Source organism: Daucus carota, chromosome 5 (genome assembly GCF_001625215.2).
Source record: "Daucus carota subsp. sativus chromosome 5, DH1 v3.0, whole genome shotgun sequence".
In the NCBI taxonomy this organism is placed as follows: domain Eukaryota; kingdom Viridiplantae; phylum Streptophyta; class Magnoliopsida; order Apiales; family Apiaceae; genus Daucus; species Daucus carota.
Genome location: NC_030385.2, coordinates 29,889,705 through 29,902,191, shown reverse-complemented (window position 1 = coordinate 29,902,191; position 12,487 = coordinate 29,889,705). Strand labels below are relative to the sequence as shown.

Here is a 12,487-nt window from a genome sequence, read left to right as displayed (position 1 = left end):
TGAAGAATATAGTTACATATATATCGAGTCCGGATCTTCTGTCCCCTCTTTGTGTCTCCCTCTGTGTCCCCTCATTTTTATTTGGTCAGTTGTTTACTTGTCACGTGATCTATAATCCTTATTTATTCTTTCTCGCATGTTTCTCATCAGAATTTAGTTAACCTTTTCAAATTTATAGAACTATATCTTAATTATTTATATATCTTATCCATATAATACTTAATTAACTAAAAATATTGTTTACATAGACATAAATATAATATTATATAGTAACTTTAATTTTATGCTTTCTATATGAAATAATTAATTAAAATGTTGAAAAGTTCAATATTATTAAATTTAAAGGCAAAAAAATACTTTACTTACATATATCTTAATTATTTAAATACCTTTTTCATATATTACGTAATCAACTAAAAATATTTTTTACATGGTATAAATATAATATTATATAGTAAATTTATTTTTATGTTTTCTATATTAAATAAGTAATTAAAATTTTGAAAACTTTAATATTATTAAATTTAAAACCAAAAAAACACTTTATTAATGACTTAAATTATATTTAGTAATTGAGATTTTTTTATATAGTATTTAATCTACTAAAATTAAATTTTATATAATGATTTTTTTTTAGTAAAGCAAATATATTGGTGGTATATGAAGGAAATTCATGGGTACATTTTTTGATGAAACAAACTGTAAATCATAGAGTTAATATTTAATGCAACAAAAAAGCATGACTGGGAATTTATAAATTGAAGGTGTACACCGAGAAGAAACAGATTAAGCATGCAACTAAAAAAAGATTTTATATCAGAGTTCACTCCACAAATAATACTTTTTGGATTCTAAAATCCACCAAAACCAGCTCCTGCTGAGCCTGACTGTCCATTAGCTTGAACTCTTCCATGTCCTTTGTAAAACATATAAGCAGCTTCTTCTGTTTCAAACTCAAGCCCTACTTTCGGTATCATACTTTCATCGATTTCATTAGTCTTTGTTGGAGTAATAGGTATTCCAATGTCTTCCAAAGAATAATCATCAAAATTCAAGTGGCGTGATGTTTGAGAAACAGTATTCATATGTAGTATTAGGGTTCTTGATAGTTTCGATTTAACTAATTGAATCGAGTTTGTTATGCAAACTAAAACCCTCTTGAACTAATTGAATCGAGTTTGTTATGCAAAGTAAAACCCTATTGATATACAGAGTTTGAGATATACCCACGAGTAAGTAGTTTATTTGTTTCCTGCAATAATATTTAAAATATATCTTAATTAAAAATAATAAAATTTTGAAGGGGAGAGATCACGTGAAAAGTAAAAAAACTGACTAATAAGAAAGAGGGGACACAGAGGGAGACAAAAAGAGGAGATAGAGGATCCAGACTCATATATATCTGGACCGAATTTTTCATCCTATATTAAAAATTGAAGATCTTTTTTTTTTAAAGCAATTAATGAGAATCACAAGACCAGTCTTTCCATCCCTTTGTATATATAGCGTACGGAGAGGAGGGTGAGACCGGGGATGGCGAGATAAGATTCATTTGGTCGGGACGCTCAAGACTGAGAACTAAAGCACAGTTGCCTTTTTCTTTAACGTTCTTTGATTTCTATATACATTATAAACTATAAAGTGAAGTTCCAAATATTTTTAACCGTTTCAACGTGTTTGCTTAATTATTAATCCAGAAAATACACAGTAGTATTTAATAATACAAATTGCTGGGAGCACTAGCTAGGTCACAATCTCTCCAAACTTTTTTTGTTCATTCAAAAGGAGCCAGATCCAGCCATGAATAATAAACTAATCGAATATTTTACTTGGCTTTGGTAGCTAGCGTGAATTAGAAGCTTAAGCACGAAGAAACATGAATCTGTCTCGAAACCCTAAAAAGCAATATAACAACAAAACGAGACAGAGAGAGCGCGCGAAGAAACAAGAAAAAACTGAAATAGCAAATAGTAGTCCTAGCATATACTATATATATGACATAAAGCCTCTTCTTTAATTTTAGCTCTTTATTCTCATTCTCCTTGGCTTTATCTTTCTTCTCTCTTTGTGTGTGCTTTCTTTAATTTGGCACCCCTTGTTGATGTGATTCTCCACTAAATTCACCTCCCCACCCTTTACAAAAGAGAAACAAGGATCAACTAAGAGCCATGGTTTTTTCATCCATTCCAGCTTATCTTGATCCACCCAACTGGCAGCAGGTAAGGCTTAGCTTCTTCTTCAATTTGCTTCAATATTCATTCCTTATGCTTCTTTGCTTTTAAGGTTGTTAAAATATAAGTATAAGATCCACAAGGACTTTTCTCTAACACCTTAAGATTTTAGATGAACTGATTCTCTACATGGTATCAGAGCTCTGGTTTGTGGGAGGTCTCGGCTTTGGGCCTTCTTAGATGGACTCATCACATATATATAAAGAAAAATATTCTACTTACCTTAGAATTGAAGTAGTGTCTTTGGTTTTGGTTGCAGAATCAAAGCTACCGAAGTGGAAACACTGAGTTTCTTCAACTACAGCAGCAGCCACCACCGGTACCGCAACCGGCGCCTCCACAGCCTCATGGTGTGGGTGGTGCAGGCACCATCAGGCCTGGCTCCATGGCTGACAGAGCCAGGATGGCGAATATACCTATGCCTGAAACGGCCCTGAAATGCCCTAGATGTGACTCCACTCACACGAAGTTTTGCTACTTCAACAACTACAGCCTTTCGCAGCCACGCCACTTCTGCAAAGCCTGCAGAAGGTATTGGACGAGAGGAGGCGCCTTGAGAAGTGTTCCGGTCGGCGGTGGCTGCAGAAGGAACAAAAGAAGCAGCAAAGGAAGTACTAGCAGCTCCAAATCTGAACCGGCTAGTAGCGAACCGGCAAACTCGGGTTCTACAAACTCTGCACTACCTTCTAATTCAACTCCAAGTGGTGGTATATTAGGAGGCCTAACGTCACAAATTCCACAGCTAGGTTATATGCCTCCTTTAACTCACCTCAATCCGGGTACTCATGAATCTGGCTTGAATTACACTGGAATATCTGGTGCTCCGAATGTTTCGGGTGAAATGAATTTTCAAAGCAGCAACTTATATAGTGGAAGTGGAGATGGCGGTGTTTCCTCACTCTTGTCTAGTTCTGGAGGAGGTTTGGAGCTGTGGCGCATGCATCATGCGCCACAGTTTCCTAATTTCTTGGGCGGATTTGATCCATCAGTGTCCCAAGGAATGCTCTATCAGAGTAATTATCAAGGTGTTGAGGGTTTGGGATCTGCAGGCTATGACGGTGCCAAATTGTCAAGCTCCGCTTCTATGATGTCTCAGCTGGCTTCGGTGAAGATGGAAGCTAGTCACAACTACATTAGTACCGCGAACAATCAAGATCACGGGGAGCCGAATTTAGCAAGGCAGTTCACGGGGTCAGTGCAAGGAAATGAACATCAGTGGACTAGTACTGCAGGTGCCACTGCGTGGACAGATCTTTCAGGGTTTAGTTCTTCCTCTACAAGCAATCCCTTGTAAGAGATAAACATGATTAATTAAAGATATCTCTCGTTAATTATATATCAATGTTGTAGTCGAGTAGTTGATTAATTATAGGCTCGTTGACAGGTGTTGAAGCTAATCTACAAGATATCAAGTACAAGGCTTGTCAAGTTCCAATGATGAGATTGCTTTCATGGTCAAGAGAAACCCTAGCTAGAAATGCATGGTAGGTTAATATATATATGATCTTTATTTTTTTTCTATTGTCGTTCTGGTTTTGGTTTTGATTTGTAATGTACCTCTAATGAAGTTTGTATCTTGAATCACTCTTGATCTTGGCTCCCACATTGGTCAATAATTAGACATGAAGGGCTTGCCTTTGACATATATATGATTGTAATGATCAGAAGAACTGGTGAACTGAACTAGCTGCATGCTCAAGCTAACGTTTGTGTTCATTTTGTGTATTTTATCCCTCATTTTGATAACATTTTAACTAATTAATTAAGGCTGTCAATGTTGTCATGGCCTGCGGGAAATTAAATATGCTGCAACTGTCTAAAATACCAGCTAGTATTATATGGATATTAGTGATTAATTTATGATATGCCTTGACGAATTATATATTTGAAAACTTTTTCGGAAAAGAAACATGAAATACACCTTTTATCATGCAAAAGAATTAAATGAGTGAAATATATTCAAATTTCATAACCAGATTTTGATAGTTTTTATCTCACTCATTTTGACTTCTCTATTTACATGATTTAAAGTCTATTTCATGTATTTTTTTACAAAATTCTCTAAATATATAATTTGTTTTACCTTTTAAAATCAAATCTATTACATTTTACTTAATATAAGATATTATATTTATATCACCAAATATATAAGATTATCACATATAGAAATCAAAACTATATATGATGGTATCACTGGCAAAATCTGATTATATAGTGATATTATAAATAAATAATGATTCTTTTTATGGATGCTAAATTATAATATTTGCTTAAAATATAAAATTACTGAAATCTAGAAAATTCGTATAGAAAGATATTTGTGGTATTAATATGTACTGATCGCAGAATGCACATCAAACCGAGTGTAATGTGCAGATATAGAGAGATTATATAGCCAGTATGAAGCTAAATTAGGTTTTCATTTCAGTTCTAAGTCAACATGCAAGCGATGTTTTGTGATTAGCTTTCTGAAACTAAATTTAGGAAACACTTTGGAATTAGACACATCACGGATCGATATATATTTGGCTTTTTTAATTTATTTAATGATTATTTCTGAATTTAATTAGTTATGTATTAGTAATATATATAACAAGTGATCTCGGATTTGAGCCTCTCAAATCCTCTACTAAAATCAGTATAATATTACAAATAAAAATTACAGAAATTATATTAGGAATTTTTTAACTCCAATAAGATATTAATATTATTTATAATTTCAACCAACCTATAGTTGTTTATAATTTCCGATCATTGTTAGTCGGTTTTGATACTATCCACGTGTATGACCGGTCAACGGTGGGGCCAGATTTCTGAGGAAATGGCAATACATTTTTGACCAAAGTCATCAGTCGGTAATGATACTCATTTCGGACCGATTCGTCAATCCCGACTCAGTTTTAAGGGACCGACGTAGTCGGTCGGTCGGCGGTTAAAAATGACCTCAAAACCGATCGAAACTTTTCATTTCCGACCGATTTTGACGGTCCGACCGGTTTTGACGGTCGGAAATGTCCGCATTTCTGGTAGTGTCTACTCCTATTCCGTATCATTGTTGTCACATATATTCTTTTTTATAATAATTTATATAATAATGACATAATTTTGAAATATAGACACTCAATTTAATCACCCGTTTTTGTTGTAGTGACAATGCATTACAAAATAAACGGAGATTAGTATTTTATAAACCGACCATTTCAGCTAATCCCTAGAATTCGCATAAGAAAGGATGGTCAAAAGATGGCAACTAGCAGTACTAGGTAAAAGAACACATTCTCATATTATGGTGCCTGAAAATGTGCTGCATCACAAGAAGTTACTGCATCATAGATTTCTGCACAGATTATTATACTATTGTACATGCCAGATTGAACGCGACACGCACAGATTTATATGCTTCCCCATGTTTATAAGCAGTAGTACAATATTGGTAGTACTGCATGCCCTGGGTCTCAGCAGGAAGAAAGCTTTGAACCTCACTATCCCTGCTACTTCCTCTTCCGTCCCTCTATTCCCCTAGTGTGGTTATATTACTTTAGCAGTTTAGATCTCGGAACTTCTTGCTATCTAAATTAAGTTTCTGTATTGCTCTTTTGTGAGGCCTTATTTGAGCTTTGTATGGTTACCGAGATTCAATATATATATATATATGACTTGCTTTTCAAAAAAAAAACAATATTGGTAGTACTCGTAGTTTCTCGTCTCGAACTAAACAAAAGTGACTGCATCATCTCCCTCTCGATCTTTCCTTTTGACCGGAAGTTAGTCCTTCATTTCCTTCTCCTTTGAATTACTCATGGTCAAATACTTCAATCCTAGTAGATATTTAAAAATTATACCAGACTCTTATATTAATTATAATACAATAAAATTAGTTAGAATCGTGTTTGTGGAGAAAAAGGTGGTACGTGGGAGCAACACGGAATAAAAGTGGGGCTGTGTAAATATAAATCTAGGCTACAAGTTTGAATGTCAGAAGGGAATATTTGGGCCAATAGGAGAAGAGCGAGTTGTGAAGAAAAGAATCTCAATAATATAAGGTGGCCTCCTATCTTATTGCCTTTTTCAACAACCAAGGCAGGCCTCCTGCTGCTTCTGCTAACGAATAAAGCGACTCTTCTTGCTATCATCAATATTTTCGCCCCTCCTCTCTAATTTATATATACTCATATGTGTAAAGTAAAGTTTGATGGAGATGATAGTAGTTGGTCGGTAGATCTTATGCAATTCAGTGATTGATGATCAGGACACTGCTTCTACGTAATTAGTGGGACGGACTCTGTTTCATTCTTTTTTATTAATCATCCCGTTTTCCCGTAATCAACTCTAATTCCTCTGCCTACTGTTTTGTTCAAACCTATTATGTTTCGTTACGTGGGATTCCAACATAAACATGAGTAAGTTTCTTTGGTAATCCGTTGAGAGTGGGGGCGTGATTCTTATTTATAATATACACACGTGTGCGCATATGCCACGTATAATATGTACTCCCTCTGTCCCATTTTAACTGCTTTTGACTTTTTTACACGTATTTTAAGATGTTAAAAAAATCATATCTAAACATAATTATTTTTTATAAAATTTATGCCAAATAAAAGTTTAGAACCTAAACTTTTATTTGATATAAGAATTGTATTATTTTATTGAGTGTAGGTATTGTTTTTTTACACCTCAATATACGTGTTAAAAAGTCAAACATCAGTTAAAATGGGACAGAGGGAGTAGTGTTTTTCGCTGGGGTTTTAGTTTATTAAGTAATATTGGTCCCAGTTGGTGAGTGTTTTTTTGTTAATTTAAGGCTTATTGTTTTAAAAGAAATATATATATATTTTTTCATATATTTTTAGATATAAATATTGAGAAACTATTTTATATTCGTTAGTTAGTAAAAGAATAACAATTTATTTCAAAAAAATGGAGTAATATTATTTCTGAAAAATATATAGGTCACTTTGTATGAATCGGGACATTACACAAAGACATATAAATGTATTGCCCAAAGATTGATCGAGTGAATTACTTATGAGAATGATTTATAATATTACCAATAGAATCAATTTGTTAGGTGAAGTTCACCTATAGATCCAAATTTAAATTATCAAATAATCACTATATACTTGCACCCTTTCTAGTACTGCTAAAATACGAGGTATCATTATATACTTGCATCGTTTCTGATACTGCTAAAATATCAACTAAAAACATACAATATTAATAAAACGAAATATATATCCACCACTTCCAAGCTTTATTCTTCAACTGTGTTAATTCCTTGTATTTTTTTCGAGCTCTCACCAACTTCATCATATGTTCATCATCCCTGCTCCTCATCGTATATTATAGGAGACTGTTAATAACACATTTATCTCTCAAATCGAACTCACCATCTGCTCACTTGAAATATTAGTTATAACCGTCATTAACTCACGTTTAGAATCTACGCTTCAAATTGTATTCAGTCCACAACGTCTTCCCCAATGTCCAATTTCTAAAGAAGCACAACTAAGAAATAATCTGTGTTGATTTACATTTTAGAGTTTATGTACTTACTAGGTAATTAAAGTTCAGGAAGAGAATGTGTGTCTATATATGTATATAGGCAAGTGATCAAACACTACTACACATTTGGACTTACATAACGGTTATTTTTAAACTTATATAGCGGTTCTAGGCATTATACAAGACAACGCTATGCAAGTACAATAACTTACAATAGGGTGATAGACAAATCATGGTTGTAGGTGACGACGGGTTTAGTGGAAGTGGTTGATAATGATGCTAGGAGCTTCAACAATGCCGTATGATTGAAAATGATGATGATAGACGTTGTATATATATGTATTTATATATTTATATTTGTCAGATATTGCATATATTGTATAAAATAGTGATTTCTGATATGTAAATGAGTGATTTTTGTAGTTAAAAATATTAAAAATTGTCCAGAGACTAGTTTCAAATTTCTAGTATGCCCACAAAAAGAGCGGTTTTTACAATAAAAAGAAGATAATACCCTAATTTAACTTACGGTGTTGATGTAGTGCGGAGCCCTTATTTCGATAAATAAACAACTGCAGATGAACTTCAACACATGTTTTGAAAATTGGCTATCTCCAGATCTATCATCTATAGCCCATGAAAGTGTAATTTACTCGAAGTTTAATTTTGGTCTCACATATTTAGACAAATATCGAAATATCACGATATTTTTGAAATCAATATCATCATTTTGCTTAAGGATCCTGAAATATCCATTAGGATTGGCTAGCTAGAGGTGGCGAAGATTCGAAATTGGTCGCTCATGACACACAGATGACAATGAAAAAATTGTTCACGTTCTCCCACATGTGCTCAATCAATTATAAAACGTCTGAATTATATTCATCAGAATCAGATTCCCCGAGCAATCAGTCACTATATCAGTACACTTTTCATTTCTCTTTGTCCAACCAAATCATTTTCCCAGGCCCCCGCCAGTACTAGCTCTTCATTTCATTTCAAATTTATGCAAGAACCATATATGTCAATGCTAGATTGCTCGTTTATCATCTCTATAGCAGACAAGTCTCACTTAAATACACACCTATATCCATGACAAAAAATACATCTGAAACTGTTGTTAGTCGAGGCTCTCCCGAGGAGCAGGGTAAAATGTACGCAACCTTGAAGCAAATAAAAAATAAATATGTAATATATGATAAGGTGTATATCAGTATATATATATATATATATATATATATATATATATATATATATATATATATATATATATATATATATATATATATATATATATATATATATATATATATATATATATATATATACAAAATTCAAGAACACTGCTGCAGCAAAACCGCCAAAAAGGGAAGGTGGTAAAGAATTTGGTATAAATCTCTATAATATCCAGTGGAGTGTGGTCCGCGCCAGCCTCTAAAAACTATAACAGGAAACCCTTGAAATTGACTAGTCATGATAAAGATCCCATACATTTTAGAACTTGATAAAGACAAAATGATCCCAGTGGCGTTCTATCTGCATTCAGCTACAGGTACAACATCACAGTATTGCTGTGCCTACTGTTCGTTCGAATTTTTGACTATATAACAGTTAAAAGTTTGGAAAGAAAAATACAATATTAGCTCATTAAAGAAAATTACAATAATAAAGGTGGCCTAAAATCCAAGATTTATAGCATTCTTCTCTCCTAAAATCCAAGATTTAAGCTTCGCATTTATAAATCAAAAGCCGAAAGGTACTGTAATTACGTATTTGCTTACTCGATCCTATTGTGACATCAGACAAAGATATAGTGATTGATTTGAGGTGGTCAATTTGCATTTGATTGAGGGCTATCTACGTGCATGGATGAAGTTCTTTCATGCGGACGCGAGGATCCACTTAATTTTCTATTTTGTTGTTTTCTTCTTCTGACCTCCTTTTACGCCCCCATTATACACCTCATCTTTTTCTGTTGTGATATCAACGCATCAATTATTGGTATCTGTAATCTGTATGATCATGATCAAGTATGTGTGTACATCATTGTATGACTAGGCTGTAGCAATCCCGTTCCATCAATAATTATATTTCTAGCAGTTATTACTCCCAGGTCCCAGTCAATAGTATACTGGACAGGGACGCGACACGGATTTTAATTCTTCAATATATTATAGTTCTGTAAATTATTTTTAAGATTTTTTTTATAAAAGTATAACACTTATATTTTTATATAAAAAAAGACTTTAAAAATAAGTTGTAAAATTATATTTTATAAAAAGTGTCTAGCAGTGAAAAATAAACATTTTACATGTCCTCGCGGAGCGGGCACATATCATTAGGGGTGATCGCGGGCGGTGCGGTTTTTCGCTAAAACCGCGAACCAAACCGCGCATGCGGTTTGGTTGAAAACTCAAACCACAACCGCACCACGCTAGCATAAAAACCACGTAAACCGCACCACAAAAATGCGGTGTGGTGCGGTGCGGTTTGTATGCTTAAGAATAAATATTTTTAGTTGAAGTTAGAAATAAAATTTAAGTATACTATAATTAAAAACTTTGCATGTAATGAATTTATATGATATTTATCATTTCAGAGCTACAACAACTACTAAAATAACACAAACAAAAATGTGAATATGATAATAAATATGAGTACTAACTACCAAGAGACATATTATAATAATATAATCATTTCATACAAATTTGGTATAATAGTAATGCGAGATTGATAAAATAATAATTAACTATTATTTGAAGAGATTTAACAATTAACAAACATATATAACATAATTATAAATAATATATATGTATAATATAATTTTATTTGACAATCACTAATATATATATATATATATATATATATATATATATATATATAATATTGCGGTGCGGTGCGGTTTGAACCGCACTACTAAAATGTCAAACGGCAATCCGCACCGCACCGCGCGGTTTGTGAAAAATTCAAACCGCAACCGCACCACGAAAATTAAAAACCACGTTTTGTGGTGCGGTTTGGTGCGGTGCGGGCGGTTTATGCGGTGTGGGCGGTTTTTTGATCACCCCTGCATATCATGGTTCACAGGGAGGAATGACTCTGGAAACGAAAAAGTACGGGTAAATTGATGAAGTTAGATTACATCCTTGCAAGGTTATATATGTAGGCCAATATTCCAGAGAGGGACTCCTTATATGGAGTTACATAGTGCGTCACTATAAATTATCAATTTTATTATAAATTCTGTTATAGAATACATATAAAACGTGATTCTAATATAGAATACTATAAAATAAATCTATTTTAAGTAATTTAACACTTAAAATTTGATTAAAAAAAGTATATTTTCGAAACTAATTCTACAACAGAATAATTCTGGATGATTATTATTCTGTTATAGAATCATGTTGAGATATTGCATAATTTTAGATGATCTTTGGAATAAAAAAATTGTATAATTTCGTTTTCGGTTTAATAATCAAAATTTGCAATTATATTTCATAAAAACTATAATAGAATATATATTATTAATATATTTATAATGGTGTGCTACGTAACTCCATATAAGAGGGTATGCTATGGAGTGCTACCCTATATATGTATATCCCGTTAAAAAATTTATCAGCCTCCTACCATCAGTCACATTTTAACAATTCCACACTTAAACATATATTTAATATCTTTATACAGAATTTCAGAAAAAATAAGAATTAAGATTTTACCAAAAATATTTATTATAATGTTACAGCCTTATAACTCGTTAATGCACGTGATTTAAAATATATGTTATTTTATCATATACTCCCTCCGTGACTCCGTCCCACGGTTTTACGTGATTTTTTGGCACGCATTTTAAAACTCCTATAAAATATAGTTCCATAATATTTTTATTTTTAAAAAAATTCTGAAAAAAAGTTTGACGTTTAAAATTTTATTCAAAAAAAAATTAATTACAAAAACGTTATTGAACTATATTTTATAAAAGTTTTAAAATGCGTGCAAACACTGAACGTAAACATCCTGTTGGGACGGAGGGAGTATATTTCTTGTTCGATATGTTAAAATAACCCTTTTATCGACGAACCGGATATCTCAGAATCAAATATGAGGGCATAAAAAAATTGAGGGCATATTATCGGTGAAAGAAATTGGTGAATGACTTAAATCTAGATTATCGGTGTATACGAAGGAGCACTACAACGTCAATCAGCGCAAACCGATTATTTCAGAATTTTTTTCAGATTTTTTTTTTCCATTGGACATATATTAATTATAATTGATTGTTTTGGGTCAGTCTCTTTTTATTTGATATATTGAATAAGTTCGTGATAGTTAAATGCGACAGAAAGTTAATTGAAAATGGAGCTAAAAAGATATGTCTTAATAAGAATATTTGGATATATTTTAGTCATAATGAAAAGATTCATGGGAATCTATTACAAATTAAATTAAGGAGGACAACATACTGATCCACCAAAATTTTAATTTTTCAGCTTTAGTAATACTAGCTTATAACCCGTGCGAAGCACGGGCGACCATATAATTTTAATTTGATTATTTATAAGTTTAATATTATTTTATTAGTGTTTTTTATTAATTAAATAAAATGATATTAAATTATATTAGTCGATTCGTTATATTCACTTTGTAAAGTTTATTTTGTACAATATTTTTCTGTATTATAAGATATTAGTATAAACAATCAATTTTTTTTATATATGTAAATGTTTTCTTAATATTAATATATGATAATG

General features: G+C 32.3%; 1 protein-coding gene across 2 annotated transcripts; it reads left to right on the top strand.

The window, feature by feature from the left end:
• Nucleotides 1-1,954: 1,954 nt before the first annotated feature.
• On the top strand, nt 1,955-3,961 carry LOC108220777 (dof zinc finger protein DOF5.1). Of its 2 annotated transcripts, none has more exons than XM_064094802.1 (3): nt 1,955-2,219; nt 2,491-3,521; nt 3,604-3,961. In XM_064094802.1, exons 1-3 carry the CDS (start codon nt 2,169-2,171, stop codon nt 3,620-3,622), a joined length of 1,101 nt encoding a protein of 366 aa, XP_063950872.1. In that variant the 5' UTR covers nt 1,955-2,168; the 3' UTR covers nt 3,623-3,961. The 2 variants fall into 2 exon arrangements, with proteins under 2 accessions (XP_063950872.1, XP_017250123.1); XM_017394634.2 differs by having other exon boundaries at nt 1,958-2,219; nt 3,616-3,961.
• The last annotated feature ends 8,526 nt before the right edge of the window (nt 3,962-12,487 follow it).